The sequence below is a fragment of the Oncorhynchus nerka genome, linkage group LG9b (assembly GCF_034236695.1).
Source record: "Oncorhynchus nerka isolate Pitt River linkage group LG9b, Oner_Uvic_2.0, whole genome shotgun sequence".
Lineage (NCBI taxonomy): Eukaryota > Metazoa > Chordata > Actinopteri > Salmoniformes > Salmonidae > Oncorhynchus > Oncorhynchus nerka.
This window is the reverse complement of record NC_088424.1, coordinates 44,294,372-44,322,341: the sequence shown is the minus strand read 5'-3', so window position 1 is coordinate 44,322,341 and position 27,970 is coordinate 44,294,372. Positions and strand designations below refer to the sequence as shown.

The 27,970-nt window shown below is 42.6% G+C and overlaps 1 protein-coding gene across 1 annotated transcript; it reads right to left on the bottom strand.

Annotated features, from left to right (window-relative positions):
• Positions 1 to 79: 79 nt before the first annotated feature.
• Positions 80 to 27,151, bottom strand: LOC115114775 (zinc finger protein 91-like). Its single transcript, XM_065013767.1, has 9 exons — positions 26,571 to 27,151; positions 24,557 to 24,694; positions 23,082 to 23,228; positions 18,966 to 19,103; positions 14,259 to 14,468; positions 13,732 to 13,774; positions 5,954 to 5,999; positions 4,361 to 4,580; positions 80 to 4,257 (listed from the first exon to the last, which is right to left on the bottom strand). The coding sequence occupies exons 1-9, from the start codon at positions 26,916 to 26,918 to the stop codon at positions 2,977 to 2,979; spliced, it is 2,571 nt and encodes an 856-aa protein (XP_064869839.1). The 5' UTR covers positions 26,919 to 27,151; the 3' UTR covers positions 80 to 2,976.
• Between the last annotated feature and the right edge of the window lie 819 nt (positions 27,152 to 27,970).

Genomic DNA, 27,970 nt, shown 5'->3' with positions numbered 1-27,970 from the left:
TTTCTGAATCCTCAGACCCCTGAATGTGAGCCAGCATGTGGAACAGAGCCATATAGTGGAATGGGAATTAAAACCAGTATTCCAGATATTATTTTATGTATAATATTGAACTTTAAAATATACATTTTCAACTCATTAATAGTTAGCGTTGTTGTTTCGATGTCCCCTTAGTAACACAATGTTCATAACGATTTGTTTTTAAATGGATTGCATTTTTATTTAATTTACACACCTTGACAGAGTACCTACTTACAAATAACCACTACTCAACAATAAGCCTCAATACCTCCTAAAAGAGCATGAAAAGGGGGAGGGTCAGAGAAACAGAACACATCTTGAAATAATAAAACTACGATTTGTGATTATTGAGGTCTTTTTATTTTTACGTTTTTTGTTGTTTTTTGTGAGATTTGGATCCCCGGTAAATCTCGCTGATTTCACAGCACTGTAGCAGAGAAGATAGAAAATACACTGCTCAAACAAATAAAGGGAACACTTAAACAACACAATGTAACTCCAAGTCAATCACACTTCTGTGAAATCAAAAACTGTCCACTTAGGAAGCAACACTGATTGAAAATACATTTCACATGCTGTTGTGCAAATGGAATAGACAACAGGTGGAAATTATAGGCAATTAGCAAGACACCCCCAATAAAGGAGTGGTTCTGCAGGTGGTGACCACAGACCACTTCTCAGTTCCTATGCTTCCTGGCTGATGTTTTGGTCACTTGAATGCTGGCGGTGCTTTCACTCTAGTGGTAGCATGAGACGGAGTCTACAACCCACACATGTGGCTCAGGTAGTGCAGCTCATCCAGGATGGCACATCAATGCGAGCTGTGGCAAGAAGGTTTGCTGTGTCTGTCAGCGTAGTGTCCAGAGCATGGAGGCGCTACCAGGAGACAGGCCAGTACATCAGGAGACGTGGAGCAGGCCGTAGGAGGGCAACAACCCAGCAGCAGGACTGCTACCTCCGCCTTTGTGCAAGGAGGAACACTGCCAGAGCCCTGCAAAATGACCTCTAGCAGGCCACAAATGTGCATGTGTCTGCTCAAACGGTCAGAAACAGACTCCATGAGGGTGGTATGAGGGCCCGACATCCACAGGTGGGGGTTGTGCTTACAGCCCAACACCGTGCAGAACGTTTGGCATTTGCCAGAGAACACCAAGATTGGCAAATTCGCCACTGGCGCCCTGTGCTCTTCACAGATGAAAGCAGGTTCACACTGAGCACAAGTGACAGATGTGACAGTCTGGAGACGCCATGGAGAACGTTCTGCTGCTTGCAACATCCTCCAGCATGACCGGTTTGGTAGTGGGTCAGTCATGGTGTGGGGTGGCATTTCTTTGGGGGGCCGCACAGCCCTCCATGTGCTCGCCAGAGGTAGCCTGACTGCCAAACCGGTCAGAGGTAGCCTGACTGGGACATCATGTCTCACTCCATCCACCAACGTTGCACCACAGACTGTCCAGGAGTTGGCGGATGCTTTAGTCCAGGTCTGGGAGGAGATCCCTCAGGAGACCATCCACCACCTCATCAGGAGCATGCCCAGGCGTTGTAGGGAGGTCATACAGGCACGTGGAGGCCACACACACTACTGAGCCTCATTTTGACTTGTTTTAAGGACATTACATTAAAGTTGGATCAGCCTGTAGTGTGGTTTTCCACTTTAATTTTGAGTGTGACTCCAAATCTAGACCTCCATGGATTGATAAATTTGATTTCCATTGATAATTTTTGTGTGATTTTGTTGTCAGTACATTCAACTATGTAAAGAAAAAAGTATTTAATAAGAATATTTCATTCATTCAGATCTAGGATGTGTTATTTTAGTGTTCCCTTTATTTTTTTTGAGCAGTGTTTAACAAACTCCAGCAAACTTTGAGTTGATCATCATCGTTTATTTCCCCATTATATATATTTTTATTTTACCTTTATTTAACTAGGCAAGTCCGTTAAGAACAAATTCTTATTTTCAATGGCGGCCTTGGAACAGTGGGTTAACTGCCTTGTTCAGGGCCAGAACGACAGACTTTTTACATCATTATAATGATGCTATACAGTTCCAATCTCTCCTGACTCTCCCCCTCCTACTCTCTCTCCTGCTCAGTACTAGAGTTTGGTTCCTGACTCTCCCCCTCCTACTCTCTCTCCTGCTCAGTACTAGAGTTTGGTTCCTGACTCTCCCCCCTCATACTCTCTCTCCTGCTCAGTACTAGAGTTTGGTTCCTGACTCTCCCCCTCCTACTCTCTCTCCTGCTCAGTACTAGAGTTTGGTTCCTGACTCTCCCCCTCCTACTATCTCTCTCCTGCTCAGTACTAGAGTTTGGTTCCTGACTCTCCCCCTCCTACTCTCTCTCCTGCTCAGTACTAGAGTTTGGTTCCTGACTCTCCCCCTCCTACTCTCTCTCCTGCTCAGTACTAGAGTTTGGTTCCTGACTCTCCCCCTCCTACTCTCTCTCCTGCTCAGTACTAGAGTTTGGTTCCTGACTCTCCCCCTCCTACTCTCTCTCCTGCTCAGTACTAGAGTTTGGTTCCTGACTCTCCCCCTCCTACTCTCTCTCCTGCTCAGTACTAGAGTTTGGTTCCTGACTCTCCCCCTCCTACTCTCTCTCCTGCTCAGTACTAGAGTTTGGTTCCTGACTCTCCCCCTCCTACTCTCTCTCCTGCTCAGTACTAGAGAGCCGGTGCCATGATGTCGTTGGATGTGGATCTTCAGATGGACTATGCGATTGAAACACTTCTCACACTGCTGGCATTTGGAGCGCATGTGGGCCCTGAGGTGTTTATTTTCAGTGAACGAGCGTTGGCACAGCTGGCACGTGTGGGGTCTCTGCCTACTGTGGACGACTGTATGTTTCTGTAGGTGTTTAAACTGGGAGAAACGTTTGTCGCAGATGTCACAAATATATCTCTTTGGACCTCTGTGGCTCTGAAGGTGTCTGTCCCGTAGATTAATGTTCTTGAATCTTCTCACACTGATGGCACTTGGAAGGGCCTCTCCCCTGTGTGGAGGCGCATGTGGGACTTGAGGTGGCTCGGCTGGGCATGCCAGCGTCGGCACAGCTGGCACTTGTGGGGCTTCTGGCCACTGTGGCTCTGAAGGTGTCTGTCCCGTAGTCTAATGTTCTTGAATCTTTCTGAGCATTCTGAGCACTGATAAGGATGCCGATGGTTCTCCTCGTGGGTAAACTTGTCCTCTTTGGTCCTGAATGGCACGAGGCAGAACTTACATGGGTAAACACAGCCTTTCTGATGGAGATGTCTGTGACACTTCAGACCCTGCTCACTCAGACAGCGTTTACCACAGTCTAGACAGCAGAACTTCTTGATCTTGTACGCACACAAATTATCCTCCTTAAAGTGACGCTTGCGCTCTCTCTCCTGCGCCGTCCCACAGTTTGTCTCCCGACTCTCCTGCTCCTGAGAGCCGGGGCCATGATAGAGTTGGATGTGGTTCTTCAGACTGACGCTGTAATTGAAACACTTCTCACACTGATGGCACTTGTGGGGCTTCTGGCCACTGTGGCTCTGAAGGTGTCTGTCCCGTAGTCTAATGTTCTTGAATCTTTCTGAGCATTCTGAGCACTGATAAGGATGCCGATGGTTCTCTTCGTGGGTAAACTTGTCCTCTTTGGTCCTGAATGGCTTGAGACAGAACTTACATGGGTAAACACAGCCTTTCTGATGGAGATGTTTACCACAGTCTAGACAGCGGAGCTTCTTAATCTTGTACACACACAAATGATCCTTCTTGATGTGACGCTTGGCGCAGTCTGTACAGAGCAACCTATGAGGTTTTGTGTTGTGTTCACGTCGTACATGTTCCTTGAAGCTGGCCGGGTCCTCGAACTGCATGTAGAATCGGTCAAATCCAACAGCTTGCTGGACCTCACTCACACACACACCACAGGCGTACAGCTTCTTATGGCGCTGTGTGGTGCAGGCGAGTACAGGCTCGGCTCCACAGTCAGTGCACCACTCCACAAGTCTCTCTTTCTCTATTCCGCTCTGAGAATTATCAACGTTGGCCTTTTCTGTTAGACCAGAGGAACCTGCCGTTTCCAAATCCTCAGAAGAATCAGAGTCCATTACAATGTCTTCCTCGTCAGACGGCTCCCACTCGGTCTCATCTGATCTCTGCTTTCCCCTTTTCCTCCGAGGACAGACTTCTTCATCATAGTCACACATCTCCTCAGTGATTTCCATCGTCAACGAACAACTGTCATCCTGGTCTCTGTCCTTACATGGTTCCTCACGAAAAGAAACAAAAACACATTTTACTATCAGCATGTTTGCATCATTCTCTAAAAAGGTTCTGTGATGATGTCACTGAGGTAAATAACTAAATACTCACCTCTCCATCCAGTAGCTCTGTCTCTCTTTCTCCAGAGGTTTCCTCAGCAACAAAAGGCTGGCTCATCCATTTCCTGGTGTGACTGCATATTGGGCACATCTGAATGACAGAGAAGCTCCTCTGTTGACCCTGCAAGCTGACCTTGCACTCAAATCCACACCTCCTACACAACCGGAAGAGCTGCAGGAGACAGTCTCTGTTCACACACAGGTCACCACTCCTGTGGATGGAGGTGAAGTGACAATTAACAAAATGGTGCTCATCACAAAGTGCTGTTAATGTAAAAGCCACTTAAGACTAAATAAAAACAAAACGCAACATGCAACAATTTCAAAGATTTTACTGAGTTAAAGTTCATATCAGGAAATCAGTCAATTTAAGTAAATAAATTAGGCCCTAATCTATGGATTTTACATGACTGGGAATACAGATATGCATCTGTTGGTCACAAGACAGCTAATAAAAAAATGTAAAAAGTAGGGGCAGAGTTGATCAGGCTGTTGATTGTGGCCTGTGGAATGTTGTCCCACTCTTCTTCAATGGCTGTGCGAAGTTGCTGAATATTGGTGAGAACGGGAGCACGCTGTTGTACACGTAGATCCAGAGCATTCCAAACATGCTCAATGGGTGACATGTCTGGTGAGTATGCAGGCCATGGAATAACTGGGACATTTTCAGCTTCCAGGAATTGTGTACAGATCATAGCGACATGGGGCCGTACATTATTATATTAGCGGGAACTGGAACATGCCGTCATACACATCAATCCAGAGCATCCCAAACATGCTCAATGGGTGACTGCTGGTGAGTATGGTTGGAAGAGATGGAGACCCCCGCACACTGTCGAAAAAAAGGAATAAATCCAAAACTGACGCTTGAATGCAAAATAAAGATGTTGATCATGTGACATATGCAATTATCATTCAAGTAAAAGCCAGGTGTGTGTTCCAATGATTTACACTGATGATGGCCTGAGGCCGAAATTTTGTTTTGTTTTCACCTTTTCATTTATGCACTTGTTGGATGTCCTGCCAAATTCTGTAAAACGAAGGAGCTGGCTTATGGTAGAGAAATGAACATTACATTCTCTGGCAACAGCGCTGGTGGACATTCCTGCAATCAGCATGCCAATTGTACGCTCCCTCAACTTGAGACATCTGTGGCATTGTGTTGTGTGACAAAACTGCACACTTTAACGTGGCCTTTTATTGTCCCCAGCACAAGGTACACCTGTGTAATGATCATGCTGTTTAATCAGCTTCTTCATATGCCACACCTGTCAGGTGGATGGATTATCTTGGCAAAAGGAGAAATGCTCACTAACAGGGATGTAAACAAATTTGGGCACAAAATGAGAGAGAAATATGCTTTTTTGTGCGTATGGAACATTTCTGGGATCTTTTATTTCAGCACATGAAACGTGGGACCAACATTTTACATGTTTTATATTTTTGTTCAGAATAGTTTTTAAGAAAAGATGGATGTCTCAAAAGGTAGTTAGTTCCCGGTTATGTTCCGATCCCTTTTAGACATGTTGATATTTTGATGTATTTCCTGTATGTGGAATCATCAGTGAAGTGAATGTGGACTTACTCAGGAGAAACATCGACGCGGGTTCCATGAGGACGTGTTTGCACAGCTGTGGAAAATGAGATACATCGTTTCATATGTCACGCTGATATTTTGCCCAGGGTTCACTGTGAACACATTAATAAACTATTATATTATTCAAAAGGTGTAAAGTACAATGCCTTCGGAAAGTATTCAGACCCCTTGACTTTTTCCACATTTTGTTACATTACTTATTCTATATTTACTTTTTTTCAGCAATCTACACACTATACCCCATAATGACAAAGCAAGAGAGCTGGCCGCCCGGCCAAACAGAGCAATAGGGGGAGAATGGCCTCAGTCAGGGAGATGACCAAGAACCTGATGGTCACTCTGACAGAGCTCTACAGTTCCTCTGTGGAGATGGGAGAACCTTCCAGAAGGACAACCATCTCTGCAGCACTCCACCAATCAGGCCTTTATGGTAGAGTGCTCAGACGGAAGCCACTCCTCAGTAAAATGCACATGACAGCCCGCTTGGAGTTTACCAAAAGGTACCTATAGACTCTCAGACCATGAGAAACAAGATTCTCTGGTCTGATGAAAACAAGATTGAACTCTTTGACCTGAATGCCAAGCGTCACGTCTGGAGGAAACGTGGCACCATCCCTATGGTGAAGCATGGTGGTGGCAGCATCATGCTGTGGTGGTGTTTTTCAGCGGCAGGGACTGGGAGACTAGTCAGGATCGAGGGAAAGATGAACGGAGCAAAATACAGAGAGATCCTTAATGAAAACCTGCTCCACAGCACTCAGGACCTCAGACTGGGGTAAAGGTTCACCTTCCAACGGACAACGACCATAAGCACACAGCAAAGACAACGCAGGAGTGGCTTTCGGACAAGTCTCTGAATGTTCTTGAGTGGCCCAGCCAGAGCCTGGACTTGAACCCGATCGAACATCTCTGGAGAGACCTGAAAATAGCTGTGCAGCGACACTCCCCATCCAACCTGACAGAGCTTGAGAAGATGTGCAGAGAAGAATGGGAGAAGCTCCTCAAATACAGGGGTGCAAAGCTTGTAGCGTCATAGGGGCGGCAGATAACCAAGTGGTTAGAGCGTTGGGTCAGTAACCGAAAGTTTGCTGGATCTAATCCCTGAGCTGACAAGGTAAAAATCTGTCGTTCTGCCCCTGAACAAGGCAGTTAACCCACTGTTTCCCGGTAGGCAGTCATTGTAAATAAGAATTTGTTTTTTATTGACTTGCCTTGTTAAATAAAATAACACAAAAAAAAGTGAAAAATACCCAACAAGATTCGAGGCTGTAATCGCTGCCAAAGGTGCTTCCTCAAAGTACTGAGTAAAGGGTCTGAATACTTGTGTAAATGTGACATTTTGTCATCTAAAAACGTGTTTTTCCCATTATGAATATAGTTATTGACGAGTAAGAAAACCCCATTTTAAACACATTTTAGAATAAGGCTGTAATGTAACAAAATGTGGAAAAAGTCAATGGGTCTGAATACTTAACGAATGCACTGTAGCTTTCACCTGGAGTCACCTGGTCAGTCTGACAGGGGAAGGGAGGGAGGTGTGTGTTTTGATAGTTGTCAAGATCATTTGTTTTCCTACCCTCATGGAGTGTCAGCACATGTGTGGCTTTTATTTTGGAATACTTCCTGTTAACAAAGCCTCCAGGACTTCTTTATCAGTGCATTTCCTGAAAAAACTACTGACCGGCATTTTCAGTATCATTCAATAGATTTTCACCATCTACATCCAAACTACTCTTTTCAAAAGTTGGCTTTGAAATACATTCAAATATAAAGCATGCCGAGATAAAATGGTGATTAAATGCGTTAATGATATCAATTTTGTCAGTAATAGGGCCATAATCTAAATCAATTTATTGGGGGAGTGAAGAGGAGACACAACCCTTCAGTGATTTTAACAGCCAAAATGTAGCCGAGTTCCCTGTACATTCAGATAGTGATAATCAACATAATAATCTGATTTATTTTACCACTTTGACACGCAGATTTCTCAATTGCCTAAAAGACTGCCAGTCTGGGCCCGAGTCAGTGAATCTAGCTTTGGCCCAGGCAGCATCTCTGTTGTGTATGACTTCAGATAGCTCTGGACTGAAACAAGGGCAAGACTGATTTTTAATTCTGTTTTTTTAAAGGGAACATGTTTATCTACAACACAATTGAAAACCTTTGAGAAGTGGTTCAGAGCCAACTCTGGGTCAGGTATAGGTGCAATACAATCAAAGTCACCAAAATAAAGGTCTAAAAAAAACAAAAAAAAGGGCCTGTCAATTGAAATCTTAAAAATTCCTTTTTAATAAAATGAGGTTTGGATCGAGGCATCCGTATACACCTGACACATACAATGGGACAGCGGTCACTAATATCCAAAGCAAATACCCCACTCCCAGCATATTTCTCTGGAGTATTTGTAAATATGAGGTCAATCAAAGTCAATTTTGTAGGGGCCTTTAAGTTTGGACGCGTGGGCTTTGTAATCAGCTGGGTCAAATTTAGATTAGTACAAATATCATTTAAACAGTCAGCATCCTGCATTCTCCATGCAAGATTCAAATCTATGGCGATCAACACCTCTGGGGTAGTAAAAATGGCAATTAAATCAGTGAGTTAGGTACAGATGGTGGACGATAAGATTCCTATAACTGTTATTTTTTAGTTTAAACCCAACTGAAGACTTAAAGCCAACAATTAATATAGTTTAGGACTGTTGGTAGCCTTTTAACAGAGACACAGAAAGAAGATTCCTTGTGTAAATATCAACACAACCACCTCTTTGCCTTTCTTATCAGCCCTAAACACATTGTAACCATCCATAGAAACACCACCACCGTCACCTTTCCTACCAGCCCTAAACACATTGTAACCATCCATAGAAACACCACCACCACCGTTGCCTTTCCTACCAGCCCTAAACACATTGTAACCATTCATAGAAACCTCAGAGTGCAGGGTTTTATCAGTTAACCAGGTCTCAGATACTATTTAAAAAAATATCAGGGTCTGCCTGAGAGGCCCAGATTTTGACATGATCCATTGTAGGTAATAAACTACAAATATTAAAATGTCAAACCTTTTCGGCATTTAAAATCATACAGAGTTTCAATACAAGTCAGATTACTTTGAGATTTCAGAACAACAGGAGACTCAAAGATTGAATTATACCAATTAGGAAAATAAAACAAAGTCGGAATAGCAATGATATTTCTCTGGTTCGCACCATTAGGCATGTCACCACTTTCAGATACAAAATGTGGAACTCTCATAGAGACCAAAGAGGACATGGTAAATACTAGAGGTCGACCGATTTATGATTTTTCAACGCAGATACCGATACCGATTATTGGAGGACCAAAAATGCCGATACCGATTAATTAAAATCAATTTAGCCTGAAGTAAATAATGAAACATGTTCAATTTGGTTTAAATAATGCCAAAACAAAGTGTTGGAGAAGAAAGTTAAAGTGCAATATGTGCCATGTAAGAAAGCTAACGTTTCAGTTCCTTGCTCAGAACATATGAAAGCTGGTGGTTCCTTTTAACATGAGTCTTCAATATTCCCAGGTAAGAAGTTTTAGGTTGTAGTTATTATAGGAATTATAGGACTATTTCCCTCTATACCATTTGTATTTCATTAACCTTTGACTATTAGATGTTCTTATACGCACTTTAGTATTGCCAGTGGCAGCATAGCTGCCAGTGTAACTCGCTCCTCCCTGGGCTCGAACCAGCAACACAACGACAACAGCCACCATCGAAGCAGCGTTACCCATGCATAGCAAGGGGAATAACTACTACAAGGCTCAGAGCGAGTGACGTTTGAAACGCTATTAGCGAGCGCTAACTAGCTAGCCATTTCACTTCGGTTACACCAGCCTCATCTCGGGCGTTGATAGGCTTGAAGTCATGAACAGCGCAATGCTTGACGCACAACGAAGAGCTGCTGGCAAAACACACAAAGGGGTTGTTTGAATGAATGTTTACACGCCTGCTTCTGCCTACCACCCCTCAGTCAGATACTTAGATACTTGTATGCTGTCAGATTATATGCAACGCAGGACACGCTAGATAATATCTAGTAATATCATCAACCATGTGTAGTTAACTAGTGATTATGATTGATTGTTTTTTATAAGATAAGTTTAATGCTAGCTAGCAACTTACCTTGGCTTACTGCATTCGCGTAACAGGCAGGCTCCTTGTGGAGTGCAACGAGAGAGAGAGGCAGGTCGTTATTGCGTTGGACTAGTTAACTGTAAGGTTGCAAGATTGGATCCCCCGAGCTGACAAGGTGAAAATCTGTCGTTCTGCCCCTGAACGAGGCCGTTAAGCCACCGTTCCTAGGCCGTCATTGAAAATAAGAATGTGTTCTTAACTGAATTGCCTAGTTAAATAAAGGTATAAAAAATAAATAAATATATATATATTTTTAAAAATATCGGCGCCCAAAAAGACCGATTTCCAATTGTTATTAAAACTTGAAATCGGCCATTCCGATTAATCGGTCGACCTCTAGTAAAAACTGACTTACACGTCATGTTAATATTGTCCTCACGTCAATTTAGTTGACCAACTGAAGAGTAGGTTTCATGCAGTGTTGTCCCCTGACTGACACAATGACACACAGATCATTATGTAGTGTTGTCTCCTGACTGACATACAGATCATTATGTAGTGTTGTCTCCTGACTGACATACAGATCATTATGTAGTGTTGTCTCCTGACTGACACAATGACATACAGATCATTATGTAGTGTTGTCTCCTGACTGACATACAGATCATTATGTAGTGTTGTCTCCTGACTGACATACAGATCATTATGTAGTGTTGTTCCCTGACTGACACAATGACACACAGATCATTATGTAGTGTTGTCTCCTGACTGACATACAGATCATTATGTAGTGTTGTCCCCTGACTGACACAATGACATACAGATCATTATGTAGTGTTGTCTCCTGACTGACACAATGACATACAGATCATTATGTAGTGTTGTCTCCTGACTGACACAATGACATACAGATCATTATGTAGTGTTGTCTCCTGACTGACATACAGATCATTATGTAGTGTTGTCTCCTGACTGACACAATGCCATACAGATCATTATGTAGTGTTGTCTCCTGACTGACACACAGATCATTATGTAGTGTTGTCCCCTGAATGACATACAGGTCATTATGTAGTGTTGTCTCCTGAATGACATACAGGTCATTATGTAGTGTTGTCTCCTGACTGACACAAAGACATACAGATCATGATGTAGTGTTGTCTCCTGAATGACATACAGATCATGATGTAGTGTTGTCTCCTGAATGACATACAGATCATTATGTAGTGTTGTCTCCTGACTGACATACAGATCATTATGTAGTGTTGTCTCCTGACTGACATACAGATCATTATGTAGTGTTGTCTCCTGACTGACACAATGCCACACAGATCATTATGTAGTGTTGTCTCCTGACTGACACAATGCCATACAGATCATTATGTAGTGTTGTCTCCTGACTGACATACAGATCATTATGCAGTGTTGTCCCCTGACTGACACAATGACATACAGATCATTATGTAGTGTTGTCTCCTGACTGACATACAGATCATTATGTAGTGTTGTCTCCTGACTGACATACAGATCATTATGTAGTGTTGTCCCCTGACTGACACAATGCCATACAGATCATTATGTAGTGTTGTCCCCTGACTGACATACAGATCATTATGTAGTGTTGTCTCCTGACTGACACAATGACATACAGGTCATTATGTAGTGTTGTCTCCTGACTGACATACAGATCATTATGTAGTGTTGTCTCCTGACTGACATACAGATCATTATGTAGTGTTGTCTCCTGACTGACACAATGACATACAGGTCATTATGTAGTGTTGTCCCCTGACTGACACAATGACATACAGATCATTATGTAGTGTTGTCTCCTGACTGACATACAGATCATTATGCAGTGTTGTCTCCTGACTGACACAATGCCATACAGATCATTATGTAGTGTTGTCTCCTGACTGACACAATGCCATACAGATCATTATGTAGTGTTGTCTCCTGACTGACATACAGATCATTATGTAGTGTTGTCTCCTGACTGACACAATGCCATACAGATCATTATGTAGTGTTGTCTCCTGACTGACACAATGCCATACAGATCATTATGTAGTGTTGTCTCCTGACTGACATACAGATCATTATGTAGTGTTGTCCCCTGACTGACACAATGACATACAGATCATTATGTAGTGTTGTCTCCTGACTGACACAATGACATACAGATCATTATGTAGTGTTGTCTCCTGACTGACATACAGATCATTATGTAGCGTTGTCTCCTGACTGACATACAGATCATTATGTAGTGTTGTCTCCTGACTGACATACAGATCATTATGTAGTGTTGTCTCCTGACTGACATACAGATCATTATGTAGTGTTGTCCCCTGACTGACATACAGATCATTATGCAGTGTTGTCCCCTGACTGACATACAGATCATTATGTAGTGTTGTCCCCTGACTGACACAATGACATACAGATCATTATGTAGTGTTGTCCCCTGACTGACACAATGACATACAGATCATTATGTAGTGTTGTCTCCTGACTGACACAATGACATACAGATCATTATGTAGTGTTGTCTCCTGACTGACATACAGATCATTATGTAGTGTTGTCCCCTGACTGACACAATGACATACAGATCATTATGTAGTGTTGTCCCCTGACTGACACAATGACATACAGATCATTATGTAGTGTTGTCTCCTGACTGACATACAGATCATTATGTAGTGTTGTCTCCTGACTGACATACAGATCATTATGTAGTGTTGTCCCCTGACTGACATACAGATCATTATGCAGTGTTGTCCCCTGACTGACATACAGATCATTATGTAGTGTTGTCCCCTGACTGACACAATGACATACAGATCATTATGTAGTGTTGTCCCCTGACTGACACAATGACATACAGATCATTATGTAGTGTTGTCTCCTGACTGACACAATGACATACAGATCATTATGTAGTGTTGTCTCCTGACTGACACAATGCCACACAGATCATTATGTAGTGTTGTCTCCTGACTGACATACAGATCATTATGCAGTGTTGTCTCCTGACTGACACAATGCCATACAGATCATTATGTAGTGTTGTCTCCTGACTGACACAATGCCATACAGATCATTATGTAGTGTTGTCTCCTGACTGACACAATGCCACACAGATCATTATGTAGTGTTGTCTCCTGACTGACATACAGATCATTATGCAGTGTTGTCCCCTGACTGACACAATGCCATACAGATCATTATGTAGTGTTGTCTCCTGACTGACACAATGCCATACAGATCATTATGTAGTGTTGTCCCCTGACTGACATACAGATCATTATGTAGTGTATATTCCTTCCTCCCATTCCTCCAGCTAAATCACAGGTAGGCCTTTGCAAATATGAACAAATTAGCCCTTCCATGCAGTATTGTATTGTACAGTGTGAAGTTACATTTAAAACGTGTTGTATTCAATATAAGTGTGAATATCAGGGACAGGTTTTTCATTTAGCACGTGCGCGTAACGTTTAGGAAACGGGAACAAGCGTCCGAGGGACAGGGCGAACAGGAGTCTTTGCCACTCTGAATTTTCCCCCTGTGATACTTGGCCTGTTATCGTATCATGAGTAAAATGTTGCTATCGTGACAACACTACTAACGAATATCATTAGTTCAATTGTTTCACAAACCTTTATTTTTCCTTTGCACTTTGAAGAACTTCTTCGCAGAGAGCTGTGTGGACAGATCTGGAGTCAATTTCAATCATTCTGAACATCATAAAATAGTTAGTCCTCAACCAAACACCCATGATATACCCTCCTTCCCTGATAGCCTCTCCCTCCCTCTCTCCCTGATACCCTCTCCCACCCTCCCTGATAGCCCCTCCCTCCTTCCTTCCCTCCCTGATACCCCCTTCCTCCTTCCTTCCCTCCCTCCCTGATAGCCTCTCCCTCCTTCCCTCCCTGATACCCTCTCCCTCCTTCCCTCCCTGATACCTCCTTCCCTCCCTCCCTGATACCTCCTTCCCTCCCTCCCTGATACCTCCTTCCCTGATACCCCCTCCCTCCTTCCCTCCCTGATACCCCCTCCCTCCTTCCCTCCCTGATACCCCCTCCCTCTCAGATACTCCCCCCATCCCTCTGTATAGTAATGACCAGTTACAACTGTCTACCGATTTGGTTGCATTCCAGATATTCATTCCATCAAAAAATCTCACCCGTTTCCGCTGGACTAACTTCCTGTACGCAGTCTTGTTCTCCTTTTCATCATCCTCATCCTCATCCTGCTCCCTGGAGAACTGCCAGAACTCCTCGTCCGTCAGCGCAGCGGCATCTTCATCGTCACTGCCCGGCAACACAACAGTAGTCTCTGCTACACTCTCTCCAGACCAACCGGGATCTCCATCCTCCAGTGGCAAAGGTGGCATCTGTATACATGTAGAACATATGTGCAGTTATTAACCAGTGCAATGGAAAGAACCAATGGAATAGTCCCAAAAGTGCAAACTGAAAAGTGCAAACTAAAAATAGAGCACTCTCAGTCACTGTCAATGGGTCTAACCATAGCTACTTGGGTTGTGACGATACCAGTATCGCGATACTCCGAGGTATCGTGGCAAGGAAACAAAAGATGAAGAGGTTTTAATTTTCCTGAGGAAATCAGTCCTAATGTTGGAAATATTATTATGTTGTCAGATGTTTATTTTCCAAGCTATAGCACACATTTTGATATAAAGCAGGTTTAAAAGGACCAAAGAGTTTGGCATGCTTCGTGTTTTCTTTTGGGGGGAAAAAAAGGGAAAAAAAATCAAGTATCTCGATATCGCCACAACCCTAAAACCACCATTTTAGTTGGTGGGTTAAGCCACACAGTAACACAGGAATTTTCCACCAAGACCTGACATAAAGTATAGTCATGATGGAAGGGTCTGACTGCTGAAACAACTGGGGAAGAATGCACTGTGGAATAATGCTACAACTATGTACAGTGCCTTCCGAAAGCATTCATACCCGATGACTTATTCTACATTTTGTAGTGTTACAGCCTGATTTCAAAATGGATTCAATTGATTTTCTCACACCCATCTACACACAATCCCTCAAAGACTAATTGAAAACATGTTTTTAGAAATGTTTGCAAATTTAGTGAAAATAAGATAAAGAAATCTAATTTACATTTGTACACACCTCTGAGTCAATACATGTTAGAATCACCTTTGGCAACAATTACAGCTGTGAATCTTTCTGGGTAAGTCTCTAAGACAGGGATGGCAAACTCCTTCCATGGAAGGCTGAGTGTCTTCTGGTTTTTGGTTTCTCCTTTTAATGTGTCCAATTAAGACCTATATAGTTCCTATCTAATCAGTGACCATAATTCATCAAGTAAGTACAAGGGAGGAGTGAAAACCCACAGACACTCAGCCCTCTGTGGAGTGAGTTGGACACCGGCTCTATGAGCTTTGGACACCTGGATTGTACAATATTTGTACATTATGTTATTTTTAATTCTTCAAACTCTTTCAAATTGGTTGCTGATAATTGCTAGAAAGCCATTTTCAAGTCTTGCCATAGATTTTCAAGCCGATTTAAGTAAAAACTGTAACTAGGCCACACAGGAACATTCAATGTTGTCTTGGTAAGCAACTGGCCTTGTGTTTTACGTTATTGTCCTGCTGAAAGGTGAATTTGTCTCCCAGTGTCTGTTGGAAAGCAGACTGAACCATGTTTCCTCTAGGATTTTGCCTGTGCTTAGCTCTATTCCGTTTCCCTTTTATCCTAAAAAACTCCCTTGTCCTTGACGATGACAAGCATTCCCATAACATGATGCAGCCACCACTATGCTTGAAAATATGAAGAGGGGTACTCAGTAATGTGTTGTATTGGATTTACCCCAAACATAACATTTGTATTCAGGACATAAAGTTAATTTCATTGCAATATTTTTGGCAGTTTTACTTTAGTGCCTTATTGCAAACAGGATGCATGTTTTAGAATGTTTTATTCTGTACAGGCTTCCTTCTCTTTACTCTGTCAATTAGGTTCGTATTGTGGAGTAACTACAATGTTGTTGATGCATCCTCAGGTTTCTCCGATCACAGCCATTAAACTCAGTAACTGTTTTAAAGTCACCATTGGCCTCATGGTGAAATCCCACAATCCAAAGTGTAATTAATAACTTCACCATGCTCAAAGGGATATTCAATGTCAATTTATTTGTATTTTTTACCAATCTACCAATAGGTGCCCTTCTTTGCGAGGCATTGGAAAACCTCCCTGGTCTTTGTGGTTGAATCTGTGCTTGAAATTCACTTCTCGACTGATGAACCTTACAGATAATTGTATGTGTGGGGTACAGAGATGAGGGACCTTACAGTATGTGTGGGGTACAGAGATGAGGGACCTTACAGATAATTGTATGTGTGGGGTACAGAGATGAGGGACCTTACAGTATGTGTGGGGTACAGAGATGAGGGACCTTACAGTATGTGAGGGGTACAGAGATGAGGGACCTTACAGATAATTGTATGTGTGGGGTACAGAGATGAGGGACCTTACAGTATGTGTGGGGTACAGAGATGAGGGACCTTACAGTATGTGAGGGGTACAGAGATGAGGGACCTTACAGATAATTGTATGTGTGGGGTACAGAGATGAGGGACCTTACAGTATGTGTGGGGTACAGAGATGAGGGACCTTACAGTATGTGAGGGGTACAGAGATGAGGGACCTTACAGTATGTGTGGGGTACAGAGATGAGGGACCTTACAGTATGTGTGGGGTACAGAGATGAGGGACCTTACAGTATGTGAGGGGTACAGAGATGAGGGACCTTACAGTATGTGTGGGGTACAGAGATGAGGGACCTTACAGTATGTGTGGGGTACAGAGATGAGGGACCTTACAGATAATTGTATGTGTGGGGTACAGAGTTGAGGGACCTTACAGTATGTGTGGGGTACAGAGATGAGGGACCTTACAGATAATTGTATGTGTGGGGTACAGAGATGAGGGACCTTACAGTATGTGTGGGGTACAGAGATGAGGGACCTTACAGATAATTGTATGTGTGGGGTACAGAGTTGAGGGACCTTACAGTATGTGTGGGGTACAGAGATGAGGGACCTTACAGATAATTGTATGTGTGGGGTACAGAGATGAGGGACCTTACAGTATGTGTGGGGTACAGAGATGAGGGACCTTACAGTATCTGAGGGGTACAGAGATGAGGGACCTTACATTATGTGTGGGGTACAGAGATGAGGGACCTTACAGTATGTGTGGGGTACAGAGATGAGGGACCTTACAGATAATTGTATGTGTGGGGTACAGAGATGAAGGACCTTACAGTATGTGTGGGGTACAGAGATGAGGGACCTTACAGTATGTGTGGGGTACAGAGATGAGGGACCTTACAGTATGTGTTGGGTACAGAGATGAAGGACCTTACAGTATGTGTGGGGTACAGAGATGAGGGACCTTACAGTATGTGTGGGGTACAGAGATGAGGGACCTTACAGTATGTGTGGGGTACAGAGATGAAGGACCTTACAGTATGTGTGGGGTACAGAGATGAGGGACCTTACAGTATGTGTGGGGTACAGAGATGAAGGACCTTACAGTATGTGTGGGGTACAGAGATGAGGGACCTTACAGTATGTGTGGGGTACAGAGATGAAGGACCTTACAGTATGTGTGGGGTACAGAGATGAAGGACCTTACAGTATGTGTGGGGTACAGAGATGAGGGACCTTACAGTATGTGAGGGGTACAGAGATGAGGGACCTTACAGATAATTGTATGTGTGGGGTACAGAGATGAAGGACCTTACAGTATGTGTGGGGTACAGAGATGAAGGACCTTACAGTATGTGTGGGGTACAGAGATGAGGGACCTTACAGTATGTGTGGGGTACAGAGATGAAGGACCTTACAGTATGTGTGGGGTACAGAGATGAAGGACCTTACAGTATGTGAGGGGTACAGAGATGAAGGACCTTACAGTATACAGAGATGAGGGACCTTACAGTATGTGTGGGGTACAGAGATGAAGGACCTTACAGTATGTGAGGGGTACAGAGATGAGGGACCTTACAGTATGTGTGGGGTACAGAGATGAAGGACCTTACAGTATGTGAGGGGTACAGAGATGAAGGACCTTACAGTATGTGTGGGGTCCAGAGATTAATTTACCTGTGTGGCTGCAAGTCAAATAGCATTGCACTTCTGTTGTCATCTGATAAATTAAGCTATTTTCCACCGAATACGTTGCACTAATGTATTTTCTGTGAAGGAAAACTATAGTTGCACATCCCTGATCACTAGGGGTGGCAGGGTAGCCTAGTGTGTGTTGGACTAGTAACCGAAAGGTTGCAAGTTCAAATCCCCGAGCTGACTAGGTACAAATCTGTCGTTCTGCCCCTGAACAGGCAGTTAACCCACTGTTCCCCAGTAGGCCGTCATTGAAAAGAAGAATTTGTTCTTAACTGACTTGCCTAGTTAAATAAAGTTAAAATAAACTCTATTGAAACAAAAAAACACTCTCAATATAAAACGCGACCTGATCAATACACAGCTTTCTCCTGTTGTGCTATTTACAAAACACACGTGACTGGCTCAACTGTTCTGGGGGAACTCACGGTAAGCTTCATAATGTAAAATAATGTGACTGGTAAAATGCAGAACGCAATATGCTTTATCTCCTAACATGTTGCACAAGTTCACTGCAGGTATTTACTGTAAAAGTAACTACAAATATTCACATGTATTGAAAAACATTTTCAGATGGTATTGAAAAACCATCCCGTGGCTATTTCCATATACCCAGTATACGGTTTATATGGTATTACCGCCCAAGCTTAAAGCTGATCCTGGATCTGTACCTAGGGGAAACTTGCCCCTGGATACCACAAGAGGTTGCTGTCTGACCTTCACAGTCTGTGTTGAAAAAGCAACAGGAACTACAGCAGGTTGTTGGACCACTGATGTTGACATCCGGGATGCTGCTCCTGTTGTTGTTGTACCAGGCTCACATTTTGGTTTGGCACCAAGTCTGCCAACTGCACTCTACAATGGGGACAAGAGAAAAGGAGGGAAAGATGTCATAACACATATAACTCATTGCGCCCCTGAAAAAAGGCCTTCTTCAGTGGCGTAAAAGGGTGACACTTCAGGACTGTGGAGTGAGTTCCCCCCCACACTCACTCCACAGCGACCAAGTGGTTGAGTTAAGCACAACTGCAGATCCGAGTCCAACGGCAACATTATAAAGGACGTCGCACTGCTTTCTAGTAGCGAGTCCAGCTCCCCCTTGATACCAAGATTCAAACTCCGGTCCTCTGCTTTGCAAACATACATGACCTCCCTGGTGAAGCCTTCCAACCCATCGTGCTTTTGGAAAAGGCCTTCTATTGCACAGGGGGAAACACTTCAAGGTTGAGGAGGGACTTTCACAGTTCCTCATCTGCTACACTCCCATTGCTTTAAGGATATCAGACCTGCAACACAACGCTGTGCATTCTTCTTTTGATTTGTTTATATTTTTCATTTGTTTTTTATTTTTACACCAAAGACAAAACATACACACATGAACAACAACTACATCTCCTCTGCCCATTCCTAGTGCCTGGCCACACCCCCCATCCCTAGTGCCTGGCCACACCCCCCATCCCTAGTGCCTGGCCACACCCCCATCCCTAGTGCCTGGCCACACCCCCATCCCTAGTGCCTGGCCACACCCCCATCCCTAGTGCCTGGCCACACCCCCATCCAAAGTGCCTGGCCACACCCCCATCCAAAGTGCCTGGCCACACCCCCATCCAAAGTGCCTGGCCACACCCCCATCCAAAGTGCCTGGCCACACCCCCCATCCCTAGTTCCTGCATTATTGTTTGCCACATGGCCTGAAACTGCACCATTTTGTTTATCTCCATAACCCACGCACTTTCAACATTTAGATCATAAATAATTACATGTTTCATTGTGTTAATGATGGCGGATTGATTGATTTGCAAGTTTGTTTTTTCAAGGTGAGTGATGAAAAGAGAATCATCCAACCCACCGGGTATCTCACTACACCCCCATATGCCATGTCTTGAAATATGCAGACAGACGTTTACATGGAAATACTTCTGACGGACAACTTTCTAGCTCCGCCCACAACTTCCGGGTCTTCATATCATTCCCAGAAAGCATTGATTATTGAGTCATTATTAGTTTTACACTTAAGACATGACTCTGCCATTGTGCTGTAGAATTTGTGAACTTTGTCACTTGTATAATTAAACTCTAAGGCATGGGGGGGTGTGGTATATGGCCAATATACCACGGCTAAGGGCTGTTCTTACGCACGACGCATCGCAGAGTACCTGGACACAGCCCTTAGCCGTGGTATATTGGCCATATACCACAAGCCCTAGAGGTGCCTTACTGCTACTATAAACTGGTTACCGAAGTAATTGGAGCAGTAAAAATACATATTTTGTAATACCCATGGTATATGGTCTGATTGGTCCAATCAGCATTCAGGGCTCGAATCACCCAGTTTATAATCAATTATATACATTAGTTTATACTGCATTAAGCTTACATTTTCCTTAACTGTAATTTCATTAGTTCTGCTCCAACTTTCCCTCCATCTTGTGCCAACATCAGTTATTTTTAAGTCTTGGTTCCAATAGTTTTTTTTTTTTCCTAAGAGATTGTCTGTTAGATATGCCCTCTGCAAGGTTTTCTAAATATGACCTATCATCTGAACATCATTTTCTGACTCAAATAAGATTCCCTCAAGGTTGCTCTGATGTCCAAAAAAATTCAAGTCAAAATGTTGTAATATGTAACTTTTAAGTTTAAACTATCTACATTAGTCAGTCCAAAATTACTTATTAGTTTTGTCATGGAAATAAATGTATTTCCTGTTACCAAGGCATTTCTGCTTTCTATGCCTTTAGTTTTCTATGTGGACCAATTTATCTTTGAAATCGGAAAAGCTATCCAAGGACTGTTCCATAAGGTTGCGTTGTTAGGAAGTGATATTGGTTCATTTTCTTCCATATTGTTATAGTGTTCTATATTGTTATAGTGTTCTATATTGTTATAGTGCTCTATATTGTTATAGTGTTCCATATTGTTCCATATTGTTATAGTGTTCTATATTGTTATAGTGTTCTATATTGTTATAGTGTTCTATATTGTTATAGTGTTCTATATTGTTATAGTGTTCCATATTGTTATAGTGTTCTATATTGTTATAGTGTTCTATATTGTTATAGTGTTCCATATTGTTATAGTGTTCCATATTGTTATAGTGTTCCATATTGTTATAGTGTTCCATATTGTTATAGTGTTCTATATTGTGTGGAAGGACCACTAGAGGGCAGGCTGGGCTCATGGATAGTAGCCCAACAAAGCATGGGAGACAAGGTAACCAGAGTCAATTAAGCACAGCTGACAGTACTAATGAGATACTCTCCTTCCCCTATAAAAGAGAGAATGGAACCAGCAGAGAGGGGAAACTATCTCTGGAAGATGGCCACCGAGAGAGAGAGAAGCTGTGCTGGAAGAACCACTAAGACGGTGACAAACCCGTGATTTATGTTTGTTGTAGTTTAAAGATAATCCTATTGTGTTCTTGTTTCATCTGGAGAAGATGTGTTTTTCCTTGGAAGATTTTTCATTGATTATGTTAGAATGTTTTTGTTGACAAAATGCCCTCAATAGAGAACTGTGTTCAATCAAGAAAACCTACTCCTGACTCGTTTATTCCACCTTCCCGCTTTAGAGTGACGCCTATTTACTTGGTACGCTCGCAATTGTTATAGTGTTCAATATGTTTATAGTGTTCCATATTGTTATAGTGTTCCATATTGTTATAGTGTTCCATATTGTTATAGTGTTCTATATTGTTATAGTGCTCCATATTGTTATAGTGTTCTATATTGTTATAGTGCTCTATATTGTTATAGTGCTCTATATTGTTATAGTGCTCTATATTGTTATAGTGCTCTATATTGTTATAGTGCTCCATATTGTTATAGTGAAAAGATTCTGGGGATGAGAATGAGCATCTTCAATATGTACCCATTGTTCCACGTTAGTGCATTTAACTATACTGTATGTAGCAAGTAAAAGCCCTGGGTGGGAGAGCTGATACAAGTCTGGGAGGTTAAACCCATCTTCAAACTTAGGAAGATGTAAAACTTTCCTTTTTAAAAAATGTTTTATTCTATGCATTTGATTGGCCCATATAAATATGACCAAGTATACTTTTTGAAGAATGACATTGATGGGGCAGTTGGCATTACCTCAAATAAATACTAAAACTGTCAGCCATGCCAATACCTCAAATAAATACTACAGCTTTGTCAGCCATGCCAATATCTCAAATAAATACTAAAACTGTCAGCCATGCCAATACCTCAAATAAATACTACAGCTTTGTCAGCCATGCCAATACCTCAAATAAATACTACTGCTTTGTCAGCCATGCCAATACCTCAAATAAATACTACTGCTTTGTCAGCCATGCCAATACCTCAAATAAATACTAAAACTGTCAGCCATGCCAATACCTCAAATAAATACTACAGCTTTGTCAGCCATGCCAATACCTCAAATAAATACTAAAACTGTCAGCCATGCCAATACCTCAAATAAATACTACAGCTTTGTCAGCCATGCCAATATCTCAAATAAATACTACAGCTTTGTCAGCCATGCCAATACCTCAAATAAATACTAAAACTGTCAGCCATGCCATTATGAAGAGGTTGAATTTTACCTGTAAGATTATTACATTTAATTAGATCTGCTTTCATATTGTTGAGTAATAGGATAAAGTTACCTTAATATATTTGTTGTCACTTATTAAACATCCTAAGTATTTAAAAAAATAAAATAAAAAAGTGCCACTTAAAGGATTGCTGTAGATTGTGAGTTATTTTTTATGTTTCCTATTGCCCTTATTTCAGTTTTTCACTGTGCATTCTAAGCATATTTTTAGGCAACTCGTTGCAAATGCATATACACAAGACGCTGCAGTCTGACCTTCACAGTCTGTGTTGAAAAAGCAACAGGAACTACAGCAGGTTGTTGGACCACCGATGTTGACATCCGGGATGCTGCTCCTGTTGTTGTTGTTGTTGTTGTACCAGGCTCACATTTTGGTTTGGCACCAAGTCTGCCAACTGCACTCTACAATGGGGACAAGAGAAAAGGAGGGAAAGATGTCATAACACAGTGGACATTCTCCATGCATGCTACTGTAAAAATACCACGCTGCTTGCTTAGTGAGTACCGCTTCCCCCTAATTCAGGGGGAAGTCAGGACCTCTTCCTCACAAACACGTGACCGCCTTTGTGATGCGTTACAATCCATGCGCCACCAAAAAAGGCCTTCTTCAATGGCGCAAGGGGTGACACTACAGGATTAGGAGTGAGTTTCCCAGTTCCCCATATCCTACACTACCTGCTTTAAGGATATCAGGAGTGAGTTTCCCAGTTCCCCATATGCTACACTACCATGCTTTAAGGATATCAGGAGTGAGTTTCCCAGTTCCCCATATGCTACACTACCTGCTTTAAGGATATCAGGAGTGAGTTTCCCAGTTCCCCATATGCTACACTACCTGCTTTAAGGATATCAGGAGTGAGTTTCCCAGTTCCCCATATGCTACACTACCTGCTTTAAGGATATCAGGAGTGAGTTTCCCAGTTCCCCATATGCTACACTACCTGCTTTAAGGATATCAGGAGTGAGTTTCCCAGTTCCCCATATGCTACACTACCTGCTTTAAGGATATCAGGAGTGAGTTTCCCAGTTCCCCATATGCTACACTACCTGCTTTAAGGATATCAGGAGTGAGTTTCCCAGTTCCCCATATCCTACACTACCTGCTTTAAGGATATCAGGAGTGAGTTTCCCAGTTCCCCATATGCTACACTACCTGCTTTAAGGATATCAGGAGTGAGTTTCCCAGTTCCCCATATGCTACACTACCTGCTTTAAGGATATCAGGAGTGAGTTTCCCAGTTCCCCATATGCTACACTACCTGCTTTAAGGATATCAGGAGTGAGTTTCCCAGTTCCCCATATGCTACACTACCTGCTTTAAGGATATCAGGAGTGAGTTTCCCAGTTCCCCATATGCTACACTACCTGCTTTAAGGATATCAGGAGTGAGTTTCCCAGTTCCCCATATGCTACACTACCTGCTTTAAGGATATCAGGAGTGAGTTTCCCAGTTCCCCATATGCTACACTACCTGCTTTAAGGATATCAGGAGTGAGTTTCCCAGTTCCCCATATCCTACACTACCTGCTTTAAGGATATCAGGAGTGAGTTTCCCAGTTCCCCATATGCTACACTACCTGCTTTAAGGATATCAGGAGTGAGTTTCCCAGTTCCCCATATGCTACACTACCTGCTTTAAGGATATCAGACCTGCAACAACACTGTGCATTTTAAGCATATTATTGGGGGACTTATTGCAAATGCACATGAGCAAGAAGCTGCAGTCTGACCTTCACAGTCTGTGTTGAAAAAGCAACAGGAACTACAGCAGGTTGTTGGACCACCGATGTTGACATCTGGGATGCTGCTCCTGTTGTTGTTGTACCAGGCTCACATTTTGGTTTGGCACCAAGTCTGCCAACTGCACTCTACAATGGGGACAAGAGAAAAAGAAGGGAGAGTTGTCATAACATTCTCCATGTGTGCAACCCATAGAGATCGTATATTAAATTACTAGAGGGGCTGTGTCATAAACCTTCAACGTTCCAGAATGGTATGATAATTAGAAGCCATTTTGGGGAGAAATCCAAACCAGTCTAATAGGAATGAACGCAGTAAAGGCCGTGCTATGTGGAATACTTGGGACGTCCCTACCCCATTGAAGTTGACATATTAAAATGGGGTTACGGTTAAGTAAGGGTTAGGGATAAGGTTAGAGTTTAGGATAGGGATGTCCCAAGGATGCTGGATAGCACGGACCGTAAAGGCCTAGGTGATGCATTTCATGCTTTCTATTTATGCAGGAAAATAAAAGTTAGACATGTGATATTACAGAACCTTTGTGTCACCTTAAAATATTGTCATATAAGTATAAATACAGTTTATACAGGTTTTATACCAATTTTCTTTATACATTTCCTCTAAAATATACAGTATGTAAACAGTATCAATGTTGGTTTTCTTGGAAAGATGTGAAATTAAGCAATAAGGCCATGAGGGAGTGCCTGGACACAGCCCTTAACCGTGGTATATTGGTTATATAGCACAACGCTCTGAGGTGCCTTATTGCTATAAACTGGTTACACACATAATTAGATCAGTAAATATAAATGTCACACCCATGGTCTCATATACCACAGCTGTCAGCCAAATCAACATTCAGGGCTCGAACCATCCAGTTTATAATATGATACAATATCAGAACTTGTTGCATTTAAAACTTGTCTAAACCCTAACAACTGATTATAGCCAGTGTTTATAGCCTGAAATCAGTATATAATGACATTGGTAACCTAATGCTCATGTCTCCGCCCTAACAATGGGAGTTTTGTCCCAAAAGCAACAAGCTTAGGTACAAAATAAGCCCATAGGCATTGGGTTTACATGTATTCTGGGTAGATTGAGGCGAGTGAAACCTCTCGTTTCGCCACTTCCTCTCTGGTATAGTTGTGGATTGACTGCATTGTTGGCACATTTGGCAATTAATTTGAAAAGATGTATGGAATCATTCCACTGAAGCTGGCAGGCTAAATCTTAAGGCTACAGCATACAATTACATTATAGACGATTCTGTGTTTCCAACTTTGTGGCAACAGTTTGGGAAAGGTCCTTTCCTGTTTCAGCATGACAATGCCCTAGTACATGAAGAGAGGTCCATACAGAAATGGTTTGTCGAGATCGGTGTGGAAAAACTTGACTGGCCTTCACAGAGCCCTGACCTCAACTCCATTGAACACCTTTGGGATGAATTGGAACGCCGGCTGCGACCCAGGTCTAATCGCCCAACATCAATGATCAACCTCACTAATGCTCTTGTGGCTGAATGGAAGCAAGTCCCCGCAGCAATGTTCCAACATCTAGTGGAAAGTCTTCCCAGAAGAGTGGAGGCTGTTATAGCGGGGAAAATCAACTCTATATTAAGCTCCATGATTTTGGAATGAGATGTTCAACAAGCAGGTGTCCACATACTTTTGACAATGTAATGTAGTTTGTCCATTCTGGAATTCTAATTCCTAATTCTATGATGCTAAAAGTTTAAGCATATGTATCAGACCTGCATCACAACACTGCACTAGTATATTTGCAAGTACTACATTGTTGTAGTTGATAAACAGCCCTGGCATGTTTGATTATGAAAACTATGACACAGATGATACATTTTCATTGGACCAAAATACTGGGAAATTGAGTCTTTGGGGAAAAAAGAAACAAAAACGGTATGTTTAGCAAGCCGAATTTTCATCAATGGGAGCACTAACGTCCCGTTTTGGTGGAAGGGTTTCTCAGGGGATTTCGCAAACCTACCAGAAACATTTCACTTCCGGCCGCATTCAAATGTTTTCTGTGTGGCTGAATTCTCTTCAAAATGTATTCATTCCATGGAAATATGGTGGGAATCGCGGTGGATTTGAGCTTTTTCTTATGTTTGGCGCCCATCGTCTCTGCCATCAAATCCTTTTCATATTCCTCTGGTCTGAAGTGGTGTTCACACACTAAGAAATATTTATGCCTTTCCATTGGTAAATTTACATCCTTTTGTATGGCAGCTAACCATCGTCTGCATCTTTGCACATCATTCGCCGGCAAGCAATGATAAAGAATATCTTCATCTTCCTGTGTGTTACAACCCGGAACAGCACACCAACCCACCATTATCACCGTGCTATCAAGTCAGTTTCAGTCGACTCTCTTTGGTAAACTAACGTTAACAAGCAGACCTTTCGGGTAGTCTCCCTCTGTAGACGTGAGGCCTCTCACATTAACAATATTTCAGCATATGTCTGCACAGATACAACAAAACGATATTATAAGGGATATAAATATCTGAACGCAAACATTCGTTTGGTATACTCGGAGACTGAACTGTGCGCGCAGGATATCCGCTGTGTTACTTCGTTCATTGCTATATGGGATCATTGGGACGTACATACGCTATTTCTGACGTTTACAATTGTATTATTTTGAACTAGGCAAGTCAGTTAAGAACAAATTCTTACTTACAATGACGGCCTAACCCGGACGACGCTAGGCCAATTGTGCGCCGCCCTATGGGGCTCCCATTCACGGCCGGTTATGATACAGCCTGGAATCGAACCAGGGTCTGTAGTGACGCCTCTAACACTGAGTTTGCAGTGCCTTAGCATTTACTCCAAACGGAAAACGTTTTGCAAAGAAAACAAGAGTGTCTATTAGACAAATACAGACAGGTCCCGCCCCGTTTCGTTCGTTCGTTTCCGTTGCAAGACGTAATGAATACACCCCAGGTGTAAACGTCCCCACCCGACACAATGGGCGCGTTCGACATTGCAGCGCCCTTTAAATGGGAGATTGACTAATCTACCATTCACCTTGCATCATAAAAAAACTCCTAATATTATTTGTAGATCAGTCACTCGCGTCATAAATGTACCCGATACAGCACGGTTTTGATGCTGTCGAACACCGGCCAACGTGTGTGTGTGTGTGTGTGTGTGTGTGTGTGTAGTAGTAGTAGTAGTCTTATCACGGGGGTTGTCAATTTCCAGTCAAATTGGGCTACTTTCAAAAAGATGTATTGGGTGAAAATTATATTGCTCATCTTCTAAATTGTCATTATCTATTAATTTCACTGTGACCTGCTGCTGACTGTCAGGCAGCTGTTGCTGAGTGAGTGAGTGAGTTTACTGGCTAGACACGGTTCTACTGTCAGAAATGGACAGAATATG